At 45.4% G+C, this 24,952-nt stretch overlaps 3 protein-coding genes and 1 long non-coding RNA gene across 6 annotated transcripts; 1 reads left to right on the forward strand and 3 right to left on the reverse strand.

Annotated features, from left to right (window-relative positions):
• Positions 1-538: 538 nt before the first annotated feature.
• Positions 539-11,511, reverse strand: alms1 (ALMS1 centrosome and basal body associated protein). 2 transcript variants are annotated; one of them, XM_088432729.1, is made up of 21 exons: positions 11,301-11,511; positions 10,225-10,366; positions 9,886-9,997; positions 9,404-9,789; positions 8,646-8,827; positions 8,297-8,459; positions 7,067-7,657; positions 6,745-6,860; positions 5,869-6,140; positions 5,119-5,516; positions 4,688-4,819; positions 4,147-4,278; positions 3,789-4,015; positions 3,343-3,609; positions 3,177-3,267; positions 2,334-2,486; positions 1,945-2,156; positions 1,766-1,859; positions 1,104-1,161; positions 769-868; positions 539-691 (listed from the first exon to the last, which is right to left on the reverse strand). In XM_088432729.1, the coding sequence occupies exons 2-21, from the start codon at positions 10,334-10,336 to the stop codon at positions 632-634; spliced, it is 3,858 nt and encodes a 1,285-aa protein (XP_088288855.1). In that variant the 5' UTR covers positions 10,337-10,366; positions 11,301-11,511; the 3' UTR covers positions 539-631. The 2 variants fall into 2 exon arrangements, with proteins under 2 accessions (XP_088288855.1, XP_088288856.1); XM_088432730.1 differs by lacking the exons at positions 8,646-8,827; positions 9,404-9,789; positions 9,886-9,997; positions 10,225-10,366; positions 11,301-11,511 and adding an exon at positions 8,549-8,565.
• LOC148412441 (uncharacterized) lies at positions 4,119-6,389 on the forward strand. The gene is made up of 2 exons (XR_015867751.1): positions 4,119-4,833; positions 5,131-6,389. It is a non-coding gene; the product is annotated as an uncharacterized LOC148412441 (long non-coding RNA).
• Positions 11,512-12,328: 817 nt separating the features above from the next.
• On the reverse strand, positions 12,329-19,055 carry ube2d3 (ubiquitin-conjugating enzyme E2D 3). The gene is made up of 7 exons (XM_088432792.1): positions 18,603-19,055; positions 16,473-16,536; positions 16,326-16,357; positions 16,175-16,252; positions 15,383-15,488; positions 15,145-15,238; positions 12,329-13,131 (listed from the first exon to the last, which is right to left on the reverse strand). The coding sequence occupies exons 1-7, from the start codon at positions 18,624-18,626 to the stop codon at positions 13,086-13,088; spliced, it is 444 nt and encodes a 147-aa protein (XP_088288918.1). The 5' UTR covers positions 18,627-19,055; the 3' UTR covers positions 12,329-13,085.
• A 698-nt stretch (positions 19,056-19,753) lies between these two features.
• Positions 19,754-24,740, reverse strand: LOC148412443 (RING finger protein 145). 2 transcript variants are annotated; one of them, XM_088432767.1, is made up of 11 exons: positions 24,579-24,740; positions 23,994-24,247; positions 23,335-23,443; positions 23,025-23,116; positions 22,719-22,945; positions 22,457-22,623; positions 22,126-22,266; positions 21,862-22,044; positions 21,436-21,583; positions 20,556-20,912; positions 19,754-20,228 (listed from the first exon to the last, which is right to left on the reverse strand). In XM_088432767.1, the coding sequence occupies exons 2-11, from the start codon at positions 24,160-24,162 to the stop codon at positions 19,995-19,997; spliced, it is 1,827 nt and encodes a 608-aa protein (XP_088288893.1). In that variant the 5' UTR covers positions 24,163-24,247; positions 24,579-24,740; the 3' UTR covers positions 19,754-19,994. The 2 variants fall into 2 exon arrangements, with proteins under 2 accessions (XP_088288893.1, XP_088288892.1); XM_088432766.1 differs by having other exon boundaries at positions 24,423-24,726.
• Between the last annotated feature and the right edge of the window lie 212 nt (positions 24,741-24,952).

Consider the following 24,952-nt stretch of genomic DNA (forward strand, 5'->3'; position numbering starts at 1 on the left):
TAGACTTGGGCTACACTAGTCTATACTAGTCTATACTACTTTTTTTTGGGGGGGGGCCAAAAAGGGCTTACTAAAGACTGTCGTTTTTTTTTTTTAAATGCCTTACTATCGTCTATAATAAGGCTTTAAAAAAAAAGCAGTCTATAGTATAGACTGTTAGTTTTTGCAAATAAAAAAGCCCTAGTATAGACTTGGGCTATACTAGTCTATACTAGTCTCTAGTTTTTTGTTTTTTTTTTGGGGGGGGGGGCAAAAAAGGGCTTACTAAAGACTGTCGTTTTTTTTTTTTTTAAAGGGCTTACTAAAGACTGTCTTTTTTTTTTAAATGCCTTACTATAGTCTATAGTAAGGCTTTTTGTTTAAAAAAAAAAAAAATCAGTCTATAGTATAGACTGTGGTTTTTGGGCCTCTTCATCATCATCACTTTGAGCCCACCTTGCGGCCTCATCCGGTAGCGCGCGCCCTTTCGCGACGGTTGGGGGCGTGGCGCCACCATCGAAAAACGGCCTGACGCAAAAGAAAGTGCTCGATCGCCGCGTATGCTCAACTATTTTATTATAAATACTACAAAATATTAAAAAAACGCCAGCGGTTCCAAATGGCATGGCTTCAAACAAAATCCAGTTTGAAATCAGCAAAGACTTTGATGTTGGCCGGCCTTGCGGTTCTCCAGGCGCCGTTTGCACAGTCTCTGCGAAATGGAACGAGGGCACAGAAACAAAATGTTAGCTGGTCGAAATGGGACGCGCTCTTGTGCGTTTTTTGGACCTTGTTGTAGATTTGCAGGTTGAGTCGATTGAGGGCGAGCTGCGCGTCCCTGCGCTCCAGCTCCAGCTTGCGCACAACTTCTGGGAGGCCTTGGCACAGCCTGGACCCCCCCCCACCGCAAAAACAAACAAAAATCACCAAATATAACCTTTAAACATGTAATATATAATATTAAGAAATGTAATATCAGAAATATAACAAGGAAAAGAAATGATACATATATGAAAAAATGCTAAGAATAAATAATAAAAGAATAAATAAATAGTAAATAAATGAATGTAAAAAAAAAAAAAGACCAAATGTATGTTAAAAATGGGCAAGTGAGATTGGCTGACTGTTGGGTGCGCTGCATCATCTCCTTGCGGGGGACGGCCCTCCTGGCCAGCGCCGTGCCTGCGGGTGCGCAAAACAATTGCGGATTACGCTTCCGAAACGAGGTCCGATTGGGGTTACGGACAAAAAAGAACCTCTTAAAACGGGTAGGCGTTCGGGATAAGGCTTTAAATGCTGTTGGGACGTTCAAGTAGAGTTTGAAATTAAGGGGAGGGCTTTCCATTTGCCTTTTACAGTCCGCCAAACTTGGGAGTTAGGGTTTCAATTTAGGAGCTAAGGTTAGCGCTTGAGAAATCCATAGGGTTTCAAGCTCGGGTTACGGTTTCAAATGTAGGCTCTGAACTAGGGTTAGGGTTTCAAATGAGGCTTCCGGAGTAAGGTTAGGGCTTCAAAAATCACATTTCCAAATGCTTAGTGTAGTAAGGGCATTTTCAAATTGGGTTTGAAATTAAGGGCGGGGCTTTTAAAATTGGCCTCAACTCAAGGCTCCAGGGCTTCAAATCGGGTTTTGAAACAGCGTTTAACATAACATTCAATTTCAAAGTTAGGCTAGCGCATTATTGTGATCTTTTCCAAATCTAAATCAGATTTGCCACTTTAGTCGGGTTCCAAGCGGTGCCTTTTAAAGGGCAAAAGAAGAAAAGAAAAACTGCAATGTTGGTACCTGGCAGCGCCGCGCTCATCTTGCGCCATTTCAACATTTGAGCGCGTTGACGCGAGTGCAAGATGAAGTCGGGGCGTCGCCTGAGCAGCGCTTCCTGCGGGAGGCGCCAAAAACACAAAACCGCATTAGCTCCACATCTGTTTTTTCATTTTTTCCAATGACATTTTACAAGAGCCCACCTGCAGCGAAGTGAGGTGTCGGCAGCTTTTGAAGGCGGCGGGATGCGGGACGTCGTCGTCGTCAAACAGCTGGCGCACTCGCAGCGGCGCTCGCGACGCGGCCGCGCGGCGCTCGTACCAGACGGCGCCGGGAAAGGCGGGCTCCGGTTCCTCGTCCTCCTCGGGCCGGTTCTCCTTGGAGGGCCGGTCCAGCGGGACGAACCACCACACGGCTGCGCGGGCGCAATCGCCGAGCAGAAAGACGCTTTGTGAAATCGGCGACGGGCAAACGAGGCTTCGCGAAGCACCCGTCCTCTAGGTGGCACCCTTGACTTAAAGATGCAGCGAAAGTGTAATCTGTTTCACGAATACGAGAGCGCCATCTAGAGGGGGGAGAAAAAAAAAACAACCTTTGGGCAGCTTGGTCGGCGCCTGCTTGTTCTTGAGGGAGGTCACGTGACCTTTTTGCGAGCTGCGGCGCGCCCGTCCCGCCGGCGGAGGGAACATGGTGCCCACGTCTCGCGTGTGAAGGCGCGTGGCGTTCAAAGCGATCTCCACCTCGCCTAAGAGGACGGCGGAAAAAGTCATCTCATTCAATCCCAAAGACGTCTTTTTACGGATTTATCAGGAGTCTTAGGCATTCCGTTTCACGTGCCCTATTTATTTATTTGTACAGAAAACTATTTTGAGAGGCTCTTTCATCTATATTTTGTTCCGTTATCGTCTACTTTCACCTTTACTCGTTTCGTCCGCGCTTCCCGACAACAATTTACACCGTAGAACAAATAAACATCAAATTGACTTTAGTTGCGGCTGACGTTATACATATTCAAATAACGAATACCTGACGCTACCCTCGTGAGCACGTTGTAAGCGCTTTAGCCATGACGTCACACGGGAGGACCGTCGCATGACCCCAAACTAAATTTAAGTAAACTTTCATGCTCAAAATAATCCCAAAAATAAATAACATTGCTCCTGTCCAATTGGAAAGAATTTTGGGATCACTGGAAACGTCAAATAAAAACATACAAATAAAACATCCTAAAAAGGGGCCTCTCTGCACACACCAGCACCATCTCAATGCAAACAGGTGAACTGCAGACATATTGCCAACTGCTAAAATGAATATGATCTAGTTTCTTATGCACTAATGTCATTCTACTATGTGTTTGTTAAGGTTTTTGCTGGATTTTTAATCATTTAAAAGGTTGAGGATGATTTTGGAGGGATTAGGCAATTTTTTTGCTTGCCTCCTTGGCCGGTCCTGCCGACGGGCTTCTTGGGGCTTGGGTACGGAGGCCACTTGGCGTAAGAGCCCGTGGACGATGTCTCGCCCGTCACCTGTCAAAGGCAGAGCAAAACCGTAGGTCAGATTTACTTATTTAAAAAAAAAAAAAGCCTTTTGAGCATACGTACGTTAGAGGGGTCGGTGGTGAGGTTGGTTTCCGAGCGGGCGGCGTCGAAGCTCCGCCCCTCCCAGCGTTGGCGCTGCTTGGCCACGTCGCCGTAGAGTTTGTGTAGGCGGGAGGAGGGCTTGGCCCTTTCGGCGCTTTCGGGGCTTTCGGGGCTGTGGACGCGCCGGGCGCCGAAGGCCCGGACCAGCCGCTCCGTGTCCAGCGTGGACGTGCTGGCGCTGGACTCGTCCCTGTCGGCGGGACAGAGGGGCCGCCGGCGCCGCGCCGTCTGATCGCCGTCACCGCGGAAACAAGTCAAAACATTGGTTTTGGAAGATTCAAACAAAACTGCATTTCGGATTTCAACGATAAGTTTGAAACGGCTTTGTGTGATTAGAAAATGATCGTCACGCATGAAAAAAAAAAAAATCGTACAACTCCATTCTCCAAAAAGCGGCGCGATCCTACCTCGGCGTTGTCGTAATAGGTCGCGGTGGGCGGCACATCGGTGCCCCTAGTGGCCAGGATCAGATCGCACAGGCGCTGCAGCTGCTCTTGCAGCCACGCATCCCTGCTCAGTAGCGATTGGTCCATATCCTGACCGACTCCGCCTCCCGCTTTCAGATGCTCGACGACAGAGGCTTTGCGCTGGCCGGCACGCTCGGAAAAGCGTTGCTCCCGCGCCGCGCCGCCACCTTAGCCGCACAAACGCGCACGATTGATTATTTTGACGTTCCGCTGTGCAAATGTGAATTTTTCTTTGGAGGGGAGGGGAGGGGAGGGGAGGGGAGGGGAGGGGAGGGGAGGGGAGGGGAGGTCAGCTGACCCGGGCGCAGCGGCGGCGATCTCTTGCTGTAGATGCCCTCGGCGTGCTTGATGTGCACGCCGCGGTCCAAGCCCGGGTCCTCCCGGCCCAAAACGTCGGCGCCGAACACCGGCGGCACGGCGTCGTCCATGCCTGGCGGGTAGGGAACGCGCGGGTGATCGGGTGAGGGGGCGGGGCCCCAAGTCACCCAAGTTTCTTTGTGTGACTCGGCCACGCCCGCCGCCGCCGCATGAATTATGAAGCGGTGCCTGTTACTGAGCGGCAGCCGGCCGACGCAAAACGCTTGACAGGTGGGACGCCCCGAGATGAGCAATCAGTCATTCAAACGCCTCCTTCAAAATGACCAATCCAGTCCATGTTTAGTCTTGACAGATTCCAGATACTATAGATTGTTGTTTTATGGATGAATGTGCTCAGCGATGTTAGTAGCAAAAGCAATACAAGAACTTGTCCATGTCAAAAGAAAAGCGGGCCCTTGGTTCTGGTTTTCCCAAGGGCCCCCGAGCATCCGCGGGTCTTCATGAAAAATAAATGTGCGTACCTGTGTGCGAGCTCTCCATGCTGGTGCAGGAGGACGAGGCCTGCGGCACGTAGAAGAGCTGCCCGCCGCCGCGGGGCTTGTACGGACGCAGCGGCGGCGCCGCCCACGCGCGGGACGCGCACTCGTCTCGGACTGCGACCGCAACGGTACAAAATACACTCAATAAATACGGTTACCTACATTTAAGTCTAATTTGTCTCTCAAATTAGACCTGGATTAACATCAATTAATTATTGTGAGATTATTTTCTTTCGTGAGCAAAGCCAGAAAACATTCGATAGATTTTTTGGGGTGCTTTTTTTCGTACCGGTTTAACTGATCTAATCATACATTTTATACAGTATATAGAAAAAAAAATAACTATTACGATGAGGTAATAAAACAAAGTAAAATAAAGAAAAAAATAATCAATCGAAGGGAGATGATCCTACCTGGTGTTTCAGGGGTGTAGCTCCTCATCGCGTTTTCTCTGACCGACTGATGAAGATGAGGATGATGATGAGGAGGCGGAGCAGACGCGGGCTGCCGCTCCCACCCGGGCGGGGGGCCGGACCGGCCGACGCCCTCGTCCGCGTCGCTGACGGCCGGCGAGGAGCGCTTCAGCGGCACAAATTTGCCACCGGGGGGCCCCGCCGAAGACGAGGACGAAGAAGACGAGGCGGCGGCGCCGATGCGGGCGGCGCCGATGCGGGCGGCGGCTTCGGGAGGCTTGGGCGAGAGGGTGAGGTGCGCCCGCGACACGTGACTCAACACCATGGTGGTGTCCTCCGCCAAGTCACGCTCTTCCGTCGTGTCGTTGGCGCTTCCTTCCGCCTCCGCCGAACACTTCCTGCCCACAGCATTCCCACACGTTGCGCAATTAGCGTTTTTGTGATTAGAGCTTGTCATTTTTGTCATAGTTTATCTGATGAAGTTGGACAAGTAATGAAGCCAAATGTCCAGACAAAAAGTAGGGTGCGCCTTTTTCCACTTTGTTTTTCTTTTTCAATTGGGGATAACCCCAAAGTTGTGATATTCTCTTTTATTAAAATGCTGCCTACATCCGCAAGAAAGTTCCGTGTAGAAAACAGAGGCGCAGACCAATTCCAAGCAGATGTTTTGAGTCGACCTCTTCCTAAGGTTGATTCACCCGACTTGGTCGACTTAAGGTACGAAATGAAATTGCAAAGTGGTGTACCAACCGTGCATCCAGCTGGGCCTGCGGGAGAGGATCGGGCGGCGGGGAAGAAGTAGTGGCGGGCCGCTTGCGTGCGGCGATCGTGATGGACGTGTGCACCTTGACGTCGGCGATGTTCCGCTCGGAGGCGGCCTCAAGGCGAGCGTGATCAGCTTCCGGAAGGACGGGTGTCCGCACGCCCATTTGGTCCGTAGGGGTCTGCGCCGCCGCCGCCACGCCGGACGCCGCCGCCACGCCGGACGCCGCCGTGCTCTCCGTGTCTGTGCTGCTGTCGCTCTGGAGGGGGGCGCAAGGTGATGATGTCACGATAAAAGAAGGAATGAGCCCTTCGGGTGCACTGCAAAGTCGTTAGACGGCGCGTCACACTCTTGAACGTTACCCGCATCAGCGCAGATGACAACTCTGAGCTGATTTACAAATGGAAGTGGCACAAAAGTTACATTTGAAGTACAATCATCACTTGAGTTCTTAATTAATAAAGGTCATTCATTATTAAAGTCCTTAACTCATTCAATGCCAAAGAGATATTTCAGAGTCCGGTTTGACTTATTTGATTGGATTCCCTTTTGCGCAGCCTACTGTAGCTTCTATTCTATGCGCATTATAATGTAGTGCGCCCTATATATGAAGTTTTCAAATATGCCATTCATTGAAGGTGCGCCTTATAATCGCGTTACAGTGCAGAAAATACGGTACATTTGTTTCTTCGAGAAACTTTCTACAAATAAAGTTCTACGAATAACTACGGTAAGGTTTGGAAGACACATTCGGAGGGTTTCTGAACTTAGCAAATCTTAGTGCATCGCAGGTGTAGTTTTTCTATCCAGCGCTCATCTGACTGTCAAAAAGCAGCGGCTTGTAACCACGGCGACGCCCTCACCGTCACAAAGTTGGCGGCGAGCATGGCCGCCTTGATCTGGTCGACGCATCGCCGATCTTCTTCATCCAACTCCAGTGTGTCAAAACGGCCGTCGGTGAGTTTCAGGACGAAGCGCTCTGCGGGAAAAACAAGTTTGCTTCAAGTGGATCCGACATGAGGAGAGCAGCTAAGCAAAAGCCTGATTTGGCGCGACTATTTCAATCAGGACGGCAAAGGTTTGAAAAGCTGCAACAAAACAAAAGCTGAAAAAAAATGCATGAAACAGGGAGGAGGCGAAGGATAAAGCGCAAACACTGTATTGAAAAAAAATGAAGGTTCTGACTTTTGTCCGCGCGCTCCTCCTTGTCGGACACGTTGGAGGACGGCGACCCGCCCCGCAGCAGCTTGGCCACTCTGACAGTCAGCGAACTGCGTCCGCTGTCGTCGCTCATACTGGACGGATCCTCCGGGTCTTCCGGGACCGGCTCCGGAGTGTCCGCCGGCGACGCCTCGCCCGGCGCCGAAAGCGAGGCGGGCTCCCGCTCGTCCGGACCGGGCGGCGGTCCGACCGCTAGCGCCGGCTGAGGGGCGGCGCTGCAGCCTTCCGGCTCGGCCCGGCGAGGCGAAACCTGGTCATGGCTCCTGACGGCAGATGGCGCAGCGGGACCGTCTCCGGGTTTCTCCGAACAAGTCGGCGAGCGCACCGCGAAGGGCGAGGCGCGAACTCGCCGAGCCGACGTCTCGGCCGGGCGGGGATTCTCAAGAGCGGGAGGACAGGGGTCCCCGTGGGACGCGGGGTCCTGCTGGGAGGCGTCGGCGGGCGACGGTAATGTTTCCGTCTGTCTCGGGAGCGTCGCCGCTACGGGAAGATGGTCCCGGCTGAAAGGTAATGACGTACCCGAGTCCGAAAGCTCGACTTTGGGAGGGCTGCCCGCTGGAATTCAACAAAAGATAACTTATTAGAAACCATAACTGCTTTTCAAAAGTCAACATTTCCATGAGCAGATTCTTTTCATTGTTTTGAAGAGACACCCTGATTTGGTTGATCCATTGCATGTCTTGGTGCGCCATCTAGTGGCCAAATAACTGCTTCTAGTTGTGTGCAAAAGACACCAATTTGCAGGCTTTCATTATAGATATTTTCTCCCCCCCAAGAAAATCACTACGGGTGTAATATCCCAGAATATCACCTGTCACTATCATCAACAATGACTTGCTTTTAAGTATTCAACATTTAACCAGTAGGGGGCAGTCAAGCATAAACGTGCAGGGTCTGCTTGTCAAAAGCAAGAAAAATAAGTTGGGCAATGGAATATTGTTGAAGCGCAGTATGTAAGTGTCTCCAACTAAACTATGTGTAATGAACATATAACTTTATGTATGTGTGAACTAAATGCTAGTGAATGCTAACACGCAGGTGCGAATCACCAGTTGGCATAGGCAAATTTTGTTGGTTGGTGGCTAAAAAGTTCCAAAGTATAGAAGCCATTTTTTGTTAGTTTTTCACTACAAAACGCTGTTGTTCAACGGTGAAAGTGTAGAGAATGAACAAGCCTTTGGCGATTGATTTTACCTTCCGACGACGGGGCGCTTTTCATCGGCGTCCCTCCCGCCGAATCTTTGATGGTGCTGAGCTCGGTGGGTGAGAATTCGGGCTCCCTGATTGGCCCCCTGGGCGCAAACGGGGTCAAGATGTCGGCCGGCGACTGCTCAATGCCCAGCTTTTGGAGATACAACTAAGGAAGCCAAACAGGATCACGCGTCAAAGACTTTTTAAGATGCTTTGATGTTTCGTACTTTAATGTCATGAAAATAACGCCAACACCTTTTAATGACCTTCATTTTCGCCAGTTTCATTCAAAAGGAATCTTATGTTTTCATATCTGGGTGGGGGTCGATTACTTAGTTCTGTTTTGACGTACTGGAATTCGGTCTTCGATGTTGAGGTCAGCACGCTTGGAAGGCGTGGCAGGCAGCGACGTCCAGTAGGGGGCGTAGTTATCCACCTCCAAGCTGACGACAGAGGAGGCCGCCGCCCCCAATTGGGAAAGGGTCGTTGCCTCCGAATCTAGCGACACGTCACTCAAGGGGTTGGCATCATGAACTGAAAGAAAAATGACCAAAAAAAAAAATCAATCAAATTGGCAAGATCAGTCACTCAAAACAGTAAAAAAAAAAAAAAAAAAATCGAAAATTGGCAAAAAAAGGCAGATTTGTCGCTGTTGTCAAGTTAAACAATTTATTGTAAACTGCTGGTAATTTTATGAGATTTTTGGTGGTTTTTTTCGTAAGTGAATAATTTTCGTCATTCAATTCATCGTTTCAGCACAAACTCAAAACGATGAAATTAAACCCCGACTAAGCATTTTCAAAACACAAAAACTGGCAAAACGGGGTGTGAAAAAAAAGCAAGTAAATACTAAAAATAAAAGTCACAACAAAGATTTAAAATTGGGGCTTGGAGAAAAAAAAGTCAACCAAATCGGGTAAGTCGGCTGTACAAACGAGTCGATTATATGAGCTTCGAGGCTCCGCCAGAAGCATTGCTTGCTAATTGAGAATGCTAACCTGTTAACATAGGCAAACTTTGGTAGTGTCTAAAAGTTCAAGATAATTATTAATAGTTTGAGCCCTGCTCAAAAGAATGACAAACCGGGAAAATCCTGAAGCGTGACCCGACCTTGTTGAGAAGCGTCATCACCGGAGGGGATGACAGACAGTTCTCCCGACTTGACAGCCGACTTGTCCGGGAGCTTGGAAAGCGCCGGCGTGGACTGGGAGTGCGGTAGAAAAACCACATAGGACTCTTGAGTGGCTTCATGCTGGAATCCTGGGGCGCCGGTCTTGCTTTGGGACGTTTCCCCGGTGGACCCGTTGCTCTGGGCCAGCAGCTCTCGGTACAACAGCCGGCTGGCGGCGTCGGGTTGCGTGCTGCGCGAGCCGGAGCTGACGTAACTGAGGTTGGAGGCCTCGCCGACCGCAGAGGTCTCCGTCTCCTGGGCCAAAGAGTTCTGAGACAGGGAGCTCTCATCAGACTCGCGGCCCGCAGAAAAGTCAGGAATTGCGCTAGGAAATCCAAACATACAGAGGGACAATCAAAGTCCATTTTTTTGCCTTTTAGCGGTGACAGTGAAAATGTGATTATCAAGCAAACATATTTACCTTAAGGGCTGAAATTCTGCATCGCTTTTTTGGAATATGGAATATTCTGCAAGACTGGCTTCTTTGGCGGGCAACAGGGCCAGCGCTGGAGACAAAGCGCTGTCTTGGAATTCTGAGCGGTTTCACAAAAACATCAGCTTTTAATTCACAGTAAACACACGATATAAAAATGAATCGTAAACGTGTCTTGTAAAGTAACCACTCGTCCGGTATTCTGCCGCTTTACAGTTTAGCTAGTTTTCAAATCGTTGATTTGCAAAATATTTGAATTGAATTGAAAAATAAATCCAATTCACTTGGTTTATTGCCCAGCCCTAGACAGTCGACAAGTTTCCTTACGGAGCTGCAAATGCGAAATACTGGTCTTCAGTTTGCCGTTGTTTTGACTGCCATGCTGGAGACTTCCAGTTTTGTCCAATTTGCTTGTTGTTGTCCCAAAAGACGCGCTCATGTCCTCGTCGTTTGGCACACTCCCTCCCTTCTGAAATACAACACAAAAAGATAATAAAAAAATATGTTTTTGGTTCATCGCTTTTTTTAACTAATGGGTCAAGTAATCACTGAACGTGGCTTTTTATAGATATATTACAGTACGTATACATGTGTGCTAGGTTAAATGACCTCAAAATATTTTGAAATAGAAAAAAATACCTTGTAGCCCTTTAAAATTTGCATTTGAGTCCCCTGCTCTATATTCAACACACTGATAACGTCTTAAAACATGTTTTGAGGTTTTTTTTTTTTAATTTCACCATCTAACGTGGATTATAAATAACTTCATTAATAACAAAAGAGTAAACAAATAGGAGATTGAGAGATTAAGATTATGGAATACATTGATTTGTGTCACATGAGAAAAGAATTACGCTAATTTGACGTTTTTATTAAGCGACAAATGTGACGTCTTCAGGGCGCGCCGAGTAGCTAGTCATGCTAAATAACTGTTTGGACGTGTTCACGCACAATTAATTTGAATATTACAACATACCGTTGACGTCAGCCTGTCTATAAATTAGAGGTGCACCTAAAACGGCCGAACGGAGCACAAAGCGACTAATAGTTATATTTTCGAGAAAATCGTTAACAAGCTAATTAGCCGAAGCGCAACAGGTTGCTAACGCTAAACAGAGGTTGAAAGAAGGCATTTGAACCAAGTGACGACTGTGACGATCAAACGGTGCTTGTTGATGATTGACTTTGAGCCACCAAATGCGAGTTTGATTACTTCAAATGAGACCAGCCCTTTGTACGTGTTTCATAGTAATGAACGCAGCTAAGCTAACAACAAAGCTAGGCTAGATTAGCTTCACTGCTTGCCCGCATTGTGTGCAACTCAGTTGGGCAAACAAAAGGAAAGCACACATCAAAGCCTAAATAAATCACTTTAAAGGGTCGTTTAAAGCTTATGAAATTACCTTTGAGCCGCAAGGCTTTGATGGGTTGTTTTTGGTTTTTTTTATATTTCCGCCACTGGACGCGCGCTTCCTGACTTCCACTTTGCCGATATCCAATCAGCGTTGCTAAAATTATAAGTAGTTAAACGCCAGTAAATGTTCACATTCGGACCTCAATACACTCAAATATCAACCATATCCTGGCTAAAATGTTTCCAGTTGGTCAAAAGATACGCATACTCCGTTGTTTCTAAGCTCTAAAAGGTTCTTCAACTTTGTGCTTGTTAAACGCCAGAGCGACAGATGGCGGTAGCGAGTATTTTACCCCCAATGGCGTATCACGCATGCGTTGTCCCAGCATATTGAAAAACAGTTTTAAATCGACAATTGCCCCTAGTTCCATTCTCTTTAAGGACAGTTATTGAATGTATCCACATAACAAAAATAAGCCAAACCCATGACACACATAAATCTTAAGTGTAATTTCAATTTTTGTTTTAAGTGATAGTATGTAGGATTTTGAGTTTTTCCATTGCGACAGCAGGAGGTGCTGCAAACTACAACAAACATGGCCGCCTCCGGAGAAGTAATAGTTAATGTTAACAAGACCTGTGCTTATTTAAAACAAACTGTTGGTCAATAAGGACACATTCATTTGCAAGTTTTTGAAATGTACAATCATTTAATTTATTCCTTTTTATTTAAAAGCGGTTTGTATCTTACATACTATCCCTTTAAATGTAAACCAGTGTAGTTTGTAGTTCGATCATGTTGAGCGAAACACTGTACTTTAATTAAAATATTTGGCAAATGAAACCACCCAAAAATAAAAAAGACCCAGTGTAATAACCCAAATTTCAACTGAAATATGTTTTAACTTTAGAAGCAGCGTGGCCTAAAAATAGAAATTTGATCCTTTATCGGCAAAACAAACACATTTGTTGTGGCTTAAAATGTCATGGGGGTAAATCAAAAGAAATACCAGACCAGAAAAAAAACAAAACCACACATCTTACTATATACTGTATTAAAAAAAAAAAAAAATCACATTTAGGGTTGAAGTAACTTTATTGAAGGGGGGGAAACTAAAAACAGCAAAGTTGGTGATGAAGCACCAGCTTAGTATTATACATAGTTGTGTTCTTTATGGGGGAGGGGGAGGGGGGAGGGCTACAATAAGACAGTTCGTGTGGGGCATGAGCCACCATTCCTATTGGCTTCTAGCGATTGGCAAGAGAAAAAAAAGAAGTCAAACAAATGCTTCAGAACGGGGAACCAAATTCTTCCATGTGTTTGGATATAATAGCCTAACTTTTTTTTTAATTAACATGCATAAAATACAACATTGAGGTACTTAATATTCCGTGTGTGGACAGCAGTGCTTCTGTACACGCGTTTTGGCGGCTGACCGCTTCCTATGCTAACAGGGCGATGCGGCGGTCTTTTCACAGGAAGTCAAGTTTCTCTCCAATCCCCCCCCCCCCAAAAAAATATGGCATAAATGAATCTGTGTGTGTGTGAGAGAGAGAGAGAGAGAGATGGATAGTTGTACATGCTCGTGTTGTTTTCAAACTATGTAAAGGGGGAGGGGAAAAAAAAAACTCCTGGAAAAACGTCGCCGCACATCCTGAGAGGAAAACTACCTTGATTAGCGCACAGGTAAGAAAACCAAATGACAAGTGGGGATGTAAAATGCTCTTGATTAAACAACAAAAAATATATATGTGAAAAACGTTTTTTTTTTCAGTCTGAACCAAAGAAATGCTTTTCCCCCACCCCCGCCAGCAGACCATTTTTTTTTCTCCATCACATTGCATATTTTTGTGTCCATTCTTTTGCCATTTTGGTGTACCTGCACAGAGAAGATGTTGGTTAGCATTATTAGCATCAAGCGGCCTCGAGACATGTTAACAAAGACATACTTGCATTTTAAAAGGTCAGGGTGCAAAGATCCCCTTTGCTTTACATCGAAATTTTCCTATGTAGCGCATGGGAAATTGTGCAGATTCAATGATGTGGCAGAATTCTAGCAATTACCATATTACATCCAATAGTCCGTCCTAGCATTGGATGCCTCCAGCTTCGCGAGGTTTACAAACAATCAGAACGCATGCCAAAACTGGAAAACTTGCGCCCTGACCTTTAAACAAAATCCAGACAAGTCAACAAATACATACTTTCTTTTTAAGCAAGCATGCACTGATGCATGTTTGCCAAACAAAGCCTGAAAAGTTGATGACAATGTTCACATGCATATATATACACATTTCTAGTCAGTTATTTAATGGTTGGAATGTTTTGTTTTGTTTTTTTTAACTTTTTAATGGGGGAAAACAAGAAGCAACAGTTTTTGTTATTTAATTAAAAAAAATGCTGTTGCTGTTTGTGTCCCCAAAATGCAAGTTTATTTATTTATTTTTTTTTTTTATAACTCAGCCGTTAGACTGGGAAAACATTTTTTTGGGGCGGAGAATCCAAAACTGATCTCAGTTTGCCTCCATCACATCAACTTTTTGAGGTAAATAAACAAAAAGTTTTACTGGGTGCAGAATCCAAAAGTGATCTCAGTTTGTCCGCATCACTTTTTGAACTCAAGAAAAAAATTTACACAAGTTACAAGCTTTGAAAATTTAAACCAGCAAAAAAAAGACATTTATTTTTAGATTCACCTGCCGTCACTTTGCCGTAAGAGAAAGCAAAAGTATTTTTTAAATGGTTAAGAGTGACGTCCGCTTTTAATTTAGTGTGTGTCATGCCGTGATTAAAATCTGACTGCTCTTGCGCACGAGCACGCAAACCTGCTTTACAAGCTCGGGGAGATAAACGAACGGATTTGCACAATACATTCAAAGACCCCAAATTGTCATTACTTCATGCACCAAAAAGACAAGTGTCCAAAAGAAAACAAAACCCGAGTATTGCTCACATCCGTTTGTGGCCAATGAGTAAAATAAACAACCTGAGCGAATTGTGCCGCTTCAGGCGCTCAAGAGTAAATCCAGTCTTAAAAAGACAAGTGGGACAACTGGAGCAACCAAAGATTAGTACCAACACTCACATAGCCGGACACATTTAAGCCAATTCAATACAATCAGTAAAGTGGGATACACACACCAGTAATTGGAACCAATGTACGCAATTTCTCCGCTTTATGTCGCCGTTTAGGTTGGCATTAATTTGAATAATAATCTTTCCTTGGCGTTCATTTTAAAATTAATAATTTTTCCAATAATTTATTTCCTATTTGCTACTCTGTAATGCATTACATGACCTCACACTTTTGTATTTAGGGTCGAGCCTCGCTTCATCTTCCTCTCCTTTAAGCTTGGATGCCCGGCAACACTACGCTGCCCCTCGGGGCAGTTTTGGTACTACAACACGTGTGGTTACGTGTTGTCAAAACTTTCTACACTCAGTGCCAATTGTTAAGAAAAATAAAAGACACAGCATGGTAACCAACATAAACAAAATTCAAATAAAGGTCACTGAAAGTATACCCAATATACATTTGAATACAATGTTGGGGTAAAAAAGTACACCAATGGGGTCGGGGTACTCAAACTGGAGTACACTTGCACACTTTTTTTTTTTCTTTTAGCAAAAGTTCAAAGAAACTGGATGTGTGTACCCCGCTTTATTCAGAAAACCGAGCGCCAGCCCAGATGCAGCCTCAGCCTCTTACCCCGACTTTTTGGTTTGTTTGTTTTAAAGCATGGCATACTTGGCGGTCCACTCCTGAGCTAGCTTATTGTACCTAAGAGTGAAAGTTGACATTCTGTCTTTTAATTTAGGGTGGGGGAGTATTGGTGGGATGGCTTTGTATTTTTTTTTTTGCGTGTGCATTACTTATACTTGTTTGACTTACTTGGTGCTATCTGTTTTGTAGATCCGTGCGATCTCCGGCACTAGCGGATCATCGGGGTTGGGGTCACATAGCAGTGAGCAAATGGAGAGAAGAACTGCACCAAGGGGAGGCGGAAAAAAAAAAAACAAATGTCAAGATGTGATTTGGCAAGGAAATGAAAATCAGCTTCCTCGTGAAGGAGCCAGATGGGAAGGCACAATAACAAGCCGGCCAACTTTTCAATGAGTCAAGAAGTCACCTTTTGAAATGGTAAGTGCTGGCGACCACTGTGATCTGAGAATGTCCAGACAGATACTGCCGTTACTGTTAATGTTTGGGTGGTAGATTCTCGTCGTGAACGCAACCTGAAAGACACAAGAGGGAGAAATACCGTCGAGTCATGGTCATGTGAGCCAAAAACAAAAGCGGTGACAAATGGAATGTCCGGTATGACTTCAGGTGGCAGACGAGGGTGGAAACGTGCATTGACGCTGTCCCTGTTCTTATTGTCACAACACAAGGGAAATAAATGTCCAAAGTGTGGCAACACAGCAGGCTTTTAGTTGCCATGTTTACCACACAGTCCTGACGCTTCGGTATGATGTAATATATTGCCTCGATTTTTGTCCCCCGATATCGTTTATAATGGATTTGTTCATCATTTATTATTTTAGAAAAGCATTGGTTTTTAGTACAAGTGGAAAAAAGGTCAATGACTTCATAAGGTAGAAAAGATCGAATGAATTAAGAATTTCATTTTGTAGTGTTACTTTGCATATGCCTACAAAACTCTTGAAATCGTGTTAAACTAAACCCCTCAAAACAACCGTATGCCTCTTCTGTGTTAACGACTGCACAGTAATAATGTGGTGGGGAGTTCCTTGATGCTTAACATTATACCGCTCATAAAATCAACATTTACATAATTCATCCATCATTTTGAAAACGAGGTGAACCATGAAACTGAGGTTTTGCACAAGTGTGGATGCTTTTGCAAGGACTTTTTTTTTCCCTTAATCATTGTTACTACTTGATCTCCCCAGTTGCTCACCTTGGGTGGTTTGAAGGGGTAGTCTGTCGGGAAATGAATAGTCAAGAAGAAAACGCCTCCCTGATATGGACTGTCAGTCTGAATTGACACAAAAAATACAACATTCAAACAGTGCGTTCGGATACAAAACGAGATTTGGATTTGTACTTACAGGGCCCATGATTGTGGCTTGCCAGTGAAACACTACAAGAAGAAGGGGGGAAAAAAAAAAAAAAAAAAAAAGCAGACGTCAGCTCTCCAGCTTCCAAATGATAACGACAGTGTTTGAAAAGTTGATAAGCGTTTGATGACCACTTACTGTCATCACCCACTGGTCCAGCGGAGCACTGTGCTGGGGGGTCGCGAGCCAGGTCGTGAAGCTCCTAAATAAACAAAATGATTCGTTAACACTATTAGGATACACAATCAAAGACACACGTTTGCATTTTGGGCCATTTCACTGTGTTGTATTGTTCCCCTCTTACAATTAGTATGACAGAAAAGAATGTTAAAAATGACTGATGTCGCCTCCGTGATTTGTTAAGATAGGTGGGGGGGGGGGGGGGGGGGGGGTTGATGGAGGAAGAAAAATTGCGAGAAAAAGACGTAAACATGCAACAGAAAAATATGGTCATAAATGAAAATCCACACTTTCACAATCATGGAACCACAATGTATTTTTCTTGAAAATTTATCATCAGCCTTCCTGTTGTTTTGTTTTCACGGTAACGTCTTGAAAATGTCATATCGTCTTTAAATCCTAACGACTCACTCCCGGGAAAGAATATTTCAATTTTTGTATTTATATGTGATGCGTTTGCAGAAACAGGCTTGTCGCTGAGATCGGTTCTGGATGAAAATACAAATTTGACAGATATATCCATTTTAAGAGTTCTACCAAAGCAACCTCTTTAGAAGGTCTCAACTTCCATTTTCCAGCAGCCAAAAGGCTCAAATTGAAAACCAAGTGTATGAAAATAAGGGATTAGGTGATGATGCGCACCACTATTCAAAGATTACGAGCTACCTCCCTGTATTATGTGCAACTTTAAAGAAAGAAAGCTAAGTGTAGAATTAGAATATATCACTCAAATGTTTATTTTCCGGGATGAATCGGAACAATTTGGTTGTATACGTGTGTACACTGACAATAAAAGGCTTGCTATTCTATTCAGTTTGCTCAATTATTACAAGTTGTTTGTGACATCCGTCTTGACAAAAGCAAATGTCTTTGTCATATTCCTAAATACAAAAACTGATATATTGCTAAGAGGAAAACGTACTCAAGTAAATCAATTTTATGCCAGTATCTGTTCTTGTAACTAAGTACCGAGTGTGAGTAGTCCTCAAAGTGATCTGTGGATGTTATTTAGAAAATAAAAAACAGCGCAACATTTTACAGCGTTTTCTTCCGGTTAAAATATCATTGCTCCTGTGTTAATGTTCCCAATCAATTAATTTCTTCAGTAAGCATCCGACAGTTAGGCTGGTTAAAAAGTTATTTTTTGTTTCGGACTAACCTGTATAAACAAACAAGTAGACATTCATTGGATGTTGACTTGTTTTGCCATTTCTTTTATCGGGGTTGAAAATGATACAAATTCAGGTATACTTTTTTAATTTTACTTTTGAGTCACCACATTGAATGGCGGGATGAATGTTTTCGCTTTCCTAGGTCGGGCTTTGCAAAAAAAAAAAAAAACAAATTGAGAAGCACTGAGTTCAAGCAAGATGAGACTAACTCCTCAAACACACATTTTATTTTTAGGCCTTCAGCTATTTCAAAGCTTGGAGCGTGGTCGTTGGGTGGGGGGCGATCCCAAACCCTGCCCCACCCGGCCTTTACGAGGATTCGCTTTTTAAAAAATAATAAAACAGCTACTATCGCGTGCGTTATGCAAACTAATGGGCGATATTTTGCATTTAAATAACAGGCCGGCTCGTTGTTGAACGAGTGGCCGAAAGGGATGACTACAAGGGACGCATACCACAGGCATGTTTCACCCACGACGCTTTTGACGTAAAAAAATGACTCATGATTTCTGGTTAAACACCGCCTGTGCGTGTGAATGTTGTAATCTGTTGCTAAATAGGTGAATCGGTGAAAAAAAAGAACACCAACACGATGCTAATATTGGGCCAAGATTACAATCTAAACGCGGACGGGTGTTTATATAAACCGTGTGCGGTGTCCGGGGGCCTCCCGGGCGAGCCTGGCTAACATCGGCTAGCACTAAAGCAAAATATACAATAAGTCGAACGTTGACAAAACTAGTAGTCGATATGAAACGCGTAAATTCATTAAAAGCGTTAAGAAAACGAGTAATATTTCGCGGCGTAATCGCGTCAAGAAAACCGGAGAAGATTGGGGGGGGGGGGGGTGCTAACGCTAGCTAGCTACTCCGCTAGCCCGGGTTACCCAGCGGACAGTTGGGGTGTTATTTATTACCTTGTTGATCCGTTTCAAAGCCATCTTTATGCTGCGGCGTGTGCTGCTAGTGGATCCGAGCGCCGAAGGCCGTCCGTGATAATTCCAGGATGCTCGGGGCCTCGCTCCCAATCAACCGACGCGAGTGTAACACACAACACGACGCCCGGGGCCTTGTCGTTCGAGCTAGCACAGTTAGCCGACTAAGCTAAAAAGGAATTACGTATGCGACGACGACGAAAAAAAAAAAAAGACGCGCGAGGAGAGGGGCAGAAACTGTGCGACTTTTCAACCAGCTTGGTTTATTCTCAACCGCCGGAATGGCTCAGCGGTGGTCCCCGGTAATGAAGTGTCGTCCTCGGGGTAAGGGTGCTAGGTGAAAGGGGAGGGCGCGGAGAGAAAAGCCGGAGCACGAAGCTTTCCGTGTCGATCGGATGTCGTTAGCCAGCTAGCAAGCGTCTGCATGCGAGCGAGCCTTTATGACGACACCCGAGAGGAGGCGGGGCCAGTGGACCACGCCGAGAATGTCCCGGATGCGAGTGTTTCAGGAAACATCGTTGTTTTTGTTTTTAACTTTAATTTGAACAAAAAAAAGGAGACACGTGATATTCTGACAAAACATTTTGTATTCCTATATTATAATTAACTGATTTAAATGGATAATCGTTAGGTGATCATATCATTAAAAATCATCACAACTTATCTTTTTACCATGTTTGTAAGTTGCTGTTTCGTCCGTTTTTTTTAAACGTTGCAACGTGAACAGGTGTTCTCGCCACTCCTTGGCGACGTCATCGAAACAATCCTCATTTCAATTATGAAAATGTTATGAGTACATGGCAGCTCAGGTTGAAAATTAGGGCTTATTTTTTTAAACCAAAAAAAGCCACTCCTTAATGACATCACAGAAAGTGACTAACTCATGTTGTTGTTTAAAATGATTGCTTTGTTCTCTATACCTACAGGTATAATCAATCAGGACTGAACATTGACATTGTATTTAATCTTAATTTTTGCTTTAAGTACTATATTTAGAACGATTTTTCTAAACATTTTCTTAAATAACATTCATTATATATATATATATATATATATATATATATATTATATATATATATATATAAAAACGTCACATATGTATACTCAGAAACTCAACAAATAAGAATTACTGATTTGATTGTTTACACATTTATTGACAGTAGACAAGTCAGTTTCATTTTGGGTTTCTGCATACCCCCCCCCAACAAAATTACTCCTTCAGATGTCAAAACGATGTTGATTCCATACCAGGTTTGTCTCTTGTGGTTTTTAGTCACACAAAAACAAAATTGCATCCCAAAAAACAGAGCACCTCGTTTGCGTTTGCCGTGAGCATGTGACGCAGGTACCATTTGTAAACGAATGAAAATACAATCAAAAACCTTCCCCCTCATCCGGACCATTATTTAGCTCCTCCTCCTCCGAGTCGACGCGGTCTTCCTCCGGGGGTGGCGGGGCGTCGGGTTCCGGGGCGGGATGGTCTGGGGGGGGCTGGGTCGGGACCGTCTGGTGGCACATGGGGCACGTGGCCTGCACGTGGAGCCACTTGCTCAGACACTTGGCGTGGAACAAATGCTCGCACGACGTCACCACAGCGGATGTCATCTCCTGTTAAAACCACAATTTAAACAATTTGAAGTTAAATAGCTCAAAATCAGGGGTGCGCAAACCGCGGGGCTCGCATCCATCTGTCGGCGGCCTGCGGCATCAACAAAACAAGCTACTTACAACAAAATAACAACAATAGCCTTATCATTAATATTTGCTTAAGATATGATTTGATCTCCGGCTTTCCTGTGTGGAGTTTGTGGATGTTCTCCCTGTGCCTGGGTGAGTTTTACCCTTGGGTTTCCTCCCACATTCCAAAATCGTGCACGGAAGCTGCAAGGAATGAATCCCACGAACGAGGAGAAGCGATTTTTAGTGGGCACCCACCATGAAGCAGATTGCACAGACGTCATCGTGGCGTCTGAGCTGCTGGGGCGTGGCCCGCGGCAGCGATTGGATCTTCTTGACGGCCTCCAGGCGCAGCAGGAAGCCGCGCCAGGCCGACTGCGCCCGCAGCCACACGTTGCAGTAGGAGTGGAGCACCATGACCGAGGCGCCGGTCCAGCTCCACTCACCCAGCAGAGTCTCCCAGGCGCCGTAGGCCACCACGCACAGCGCCAGAGCAAACTCCAGCGCCCGGCTCACGCCGTTCACCCAGTAGATCACCTCGTCCAGGTTGTCCATGGGCTCGCCCAGCAACATCTCCACCATGAACAGCGAGTAGATGAACAGCGTGCCCGTCACCTGCAAAAGTCAGCACGTCAGCAAATGGTCCTTCTCAAATAGTGGGGCGGGCTTTGCTTTTTCGCTGTGTAATGTAGTTGCGCATCTGTGGCACCGGGTGGTGCTGTGGCGCTCTCATTTTCAAAGTCTGCCAATTCTAAACTTTTACAATGGCTGTCAACTTTTTTTTTTGCTCAATCATGTACCGTAATTCCCCAAATGAGACAGAATCTTTTCCCCAAAATGAAGGTGAAAAGTGTCTGGCTTGCTAAAAGTTGATTTCGATTGCTCTTTTCTTTTGTTAATGTTTAAAAGGATACCATTTTATGTATATTTATACAATTCCCACACATAAAGATCTCACTTATGGTCACCGCCATGAGTTGGATAAAGATCTCATTTATAGTCACTGCCATGAGTTGGAGTTGCAAAAAGTAATTGAGAAGCAGCAATTGATGAGGCCAAAATGGCCAGGAGCTGAAATTTCACTCAGCTGTTGACAACATGTCAAAGTTCAACATTGGCTTAAATGGTCGGAGCCTACCTGAAGAGAGGTGAGCATGCATCCAGCCACCAAAATGAGGAGCCAGGCATCCATATGGAAGAACTGTAAAATCTTATATGCCAGGAACACTGGGAGGATCAGCAGCACAAGACACATGCAGAGCCCACGTAAGTGCCTCCACACACTCCTGCGAGGCAAAAAAAACAAAAAATGACCAATCCAGAAAGTTTTTTTCCTAACATCCGGCCAGTGCTAGGTTATTTCATAGAATCCGCTTGTCATTTTGTACAATCGGTCAAATGAAATCAAGCTTTCCCACCATTTTATGGAATCTTAGTGTCAAGGAACTATGTTGAAGTCAGTTAAGGTGTTTCATTTAGAGCCCCTTGAAAAAGGAACTGGAAAATGTAGACAAAATTAGTCTTATCAGGCGTTTTGGACAAAAGCGGCACTCAGGCGGCAAACCTGTTGCCCGAAGCGGCCAGGGCGAGGACGAGCGGGTGCGTGACGTCCAGCATGGCCTGCAGCGTGGACGTGAGCACGATGAAGAGGATGATGGCGAGCAGGAAGGTCCGTTGCAGCGTGGCGGCGCCCAGCAGGCCCGTCTGCAGGGCCAGCAGCAGCAGCGTCACGCCCTCCGTCACCCCCCTGGGGTACACGGCGAGGACGTTGCGTCATGCGTCGCTCGCATTTGTCCGCGTTAAGCAAGCGAGGGAAGAGGTGAGGGACCGGTGCATGGCGTTGTGGTTGTGCACGGCGTCGTAGCTCCCCAGGAACAACTTGCACAGGTTGAGCAGACCCACGGACAAGTAGGACACCACGAACGTCAAACCCAGCAGCGAGTACGGCGTGGCACAGCATTCGGAAACACTGAGAAACACACAAGAAATTCAAGTACGGATGCTTTCCCAATACACTTTTTACACGATGCTGACACTAGACAAAGAGTTTTATCTCGACAAAAGTAGTGCTTTGGTGTCAAGGAACTACGGTGAAATAAGATGAGGAGTTTTCTTACGTGCACGCACACACACACACACACGGAGCGAGCGGCTCCCACCTGCTGAGCAGGAAGAACAGGATGCCTTGACGGGCAGCAGGAGACATGACGCTGGAGGACAGCTGGACCACAAAGAGGACCCCCCAGAAGACACTAAAGAGAAGCGGCACGGCCAACTCGCTCCACAACGAGATCACCGCCGGCAGCAGGCGGGACAGCGTCATCACCTGTGGGGGATTGCTATTTGACGTAAAAAGGACTTTTGCTCTCAACTCAAGGCGCCTCGTATCAGGAAAAACTCCCGAGCGGAGGCTTGGCGCACCTGCATGTTGAACGCCGGCGCTGCCTTGGCGATGCGGAAAAGCGCAGAGAGCAGGAAGAGTCCGCACACGACCTCGCTGAGGTTCGCGGAGAAGGCGTGGACGGCGGGTAGCGAGGAGACGGGTGCGCCGCCCAGGCGGGCCAGCAGGGGGAGCGCAGGAGGCCAGAAGAGCCACACTCTCCATGTATTCATCAAAAACACGCACAGGCCGCTCGCCAGGAGTTGACCTACACTCACAAATTGCCACCTTCAGGACCACATGACCTCATTTGAATGTTCTGACAACAATCCGGCATAAAAACTCACAAGTCAGCGCCCTAATGAATCTACTGACGGCTTGGGAGTGGGGGTAGGGCGCCCCCTGGTGGATAGACCGCAGCTCCTCCAGGACGAACTCCCTGGAAACCGCAAAGTGACTATAAATGGGCGTGGCCAGCTCAAGCCAAGTCTCGCTTGCAGTCACGGGGAAAATGAAGCTTCGTGAAGCACTTGTGATATTATTTTAGTTTTCGAGATGGTGCTCTGGGTTTTATGATGACCTAGTGCGGCGTTTCATGAAGCTTCATTTGTAAATGAGTCATTCGAGAGGGCGGCGTTTGATTGTGACTGCACTGACTTTGCCATCTGGTGTCCCACGAAGAGCAACATGGCGCCTAAGGCGTGCAGGTAGATGCTCACCACATGTTTCAGTGGTAGCAGCAGCAAAATTATCAGCAGCAAGTGACCTGGACAGGAGTAATGCACAAATGAAGCTTCATGAGGCACCTGGGATAGTTTAGACTCCGAAAACAAAGTCAGAATTCCCACTCAAAGCCAGAATTCTAGAAATTCGGACATTATTCTCGTTGACATTAAACAAGAAGTCAGAATCCAGTCGGAATTCTGACTGTATTCTAAAATGAGAGTTACCGTAAGAATTCTGAGAATAAGGTCGGAATTCTAGCATTAACGTCAAATAAAGTGTTCGGACTAAATTCTGATTATTCTCGATGACATTGAATGAAAATTCTGGGATGTCAGAACGAAGTCAGAAGTAGGAATTCTGAAAACAAAATACATTCTGAAAATTCGAAATTTGGACAAAATTGAGGGCTGAGATTTGAAGTCAGAATTCTGAAAAAAAATTGTGACAAAGTCATAATTCTGATTGGAATTCCAACTATAAGTATCAGGTAGTGACAGACAAATGAAACTTCATGAAGCTTCGTGATATTGTTTGCCTCCTCTAGATGGCACCCTTGACTTAAAGATGCAATAAAATGTCTTAGTACTGACCAATGTAGTACATGTGAGAGACGATCCATCGGTACTCGACCAGCATGTTTTCGTTTTTGAGCCTGAGGTGCTCCTTCAAGCCCTCGTTGTCATATTTGTAGAGCAGGTCCAACGCCAGGATGCTGGGCAGCCTCAGGGCCACGTTGGCCAACTTTTCCAGTCGAGGCATGGCCACAAAAAAATGCAAAATTAAATCAAAAGGTGAGTGGAGGGGGAAGGTCACGTGGCCATGGATTTTTTCATCGCGTAATCATCTGAAACAGAAAACAAAACAACTCGCTAAGAATTGTAAATTGGAAAAAAACGAATACTACTAAATGCGACGTATTACAATAATTGCAATAATGTATGTTTTTGTATTTAAAAAAATACACGACGTGACGAAAGTGTTGATTAAAAATTACGAATGGTCATCGAAATACAACTTACGTTGCCTTCCTGTTCGTCGTCAAACGAAAATAAATCATTTTACATTTTGACAGAAAATCAAGCGTCAAGTTAAAAACGCACCCGGGGAGCAAAAATTGTTCAAATCAAAAGAAAATACATAAATGTAACAAAATAAAGGCGAGTAGTAGAACTTGCCAGCACTGTTATGACTCTCGACGTTTGCGTGGCCACTTCCTGTTACGTCATAGAGGAGCGAGCCAATCAAATCGCGGGATACTTTCAATTTAGAAAAAATATTTAAAATGAATATAACTATATATATAATGAGATAAATGTGACGTTAAGGCGAATCAGAGGAAGACGGACCAACGTTATGGCTCCGCTGGTTTGCGTAACCATTTCCTTAAACGTCAAACGGAACGAGCCAATCAAATGGAGGGATATTTGGTTTTTACAAATAGTACTATTTATTCAAATAACTCGTTCTTTTTTGTTACATTTTGTGAAAAACAATACATGTATTTTACGTACAATCTTGTACACGTTACAGCTGAAGCAGCCATTCAGAA

Source organism: Hippichthys cyanospilos, chromosome 14 (genome assembly GCF_059441005.1).
Source record: "Hippichthys cyanospilos isolate Australia breed blue-spotted pipefish chromosome 14, RoL_Hcya_1.0, whole genome shotgun sequence".
In the NCBI taxonomy this organism is placed as follows: Eukaryota; Metazoa; Chordata; class Actinopteri; order Syngnathiformes; family Syngnathidae; genus Hippichthys; species Hippichthys cyanospilos.

Bases quoted from the DNA above. Each gene is read 5' to 3' on its own strand.
- LOC148412443 (XM_088432767.1), bottom strand. From the start codon at position 24,162: ATGCCTCGACTGGAAAAGTTGGCCAACGTGGCCCTGAGGCTGCCCAGC. The intron at 23,444-23,993 runs GTCAGTACTAAG...ACTCCTGTCCAG, and splicing joins CTCTCACATGTACTACATTG to GTCACTTGCTGCTGATAATT. The intron at 22,946-23,024 runs GTGAGTTTTTAT...TTGTGAGTGTAG, and splicing joins ATTCATTAGGGCGCTGACTT to GTCAACTCCTGGCGAGCGGC.
- alms1 (XM_088432729.1), bottom strand. From the start codon at position 10,336: ATGAGCGCGTCTTTTGGGACAACAACAAGCAAATTGGACAAAACTGGA. The intron at 7,658-8,296 runs GTAAAATCAATC...GTTGAATTCCAG, and splicing joins AAGCGCCCCGTCGTCGGAAG to CGGGCAGCCCTCCCAAAGTC. The intron at 3,610-3,788 runs GTAGGATCGCGC...GACGGCGATCAG, and splicing joins CCTATTACGACAACGCCGAG to ACGGCGCGGCGCCGGCGGCC.
- ube2d3 (XM_088432792.1), bottom strand. From the start codon at position 18,626: ATGGCTTTGAAACGGATCAACAAG. The intron at 16,358-16,472 runs GTAAGTGGTCAT...TTCTTCTTGTAG, and splicing joins TGGACCAGTGGGTGATGACA to TGTTTCACTGGCAAGCCACA. The intron at 13,132-15,144 runs GTAAGTCAAACA...TTCTCTGTGCAG, and splicing joins TACAAAACAGATAGCACCAA to GTACACCAAAATGGCAAAAG.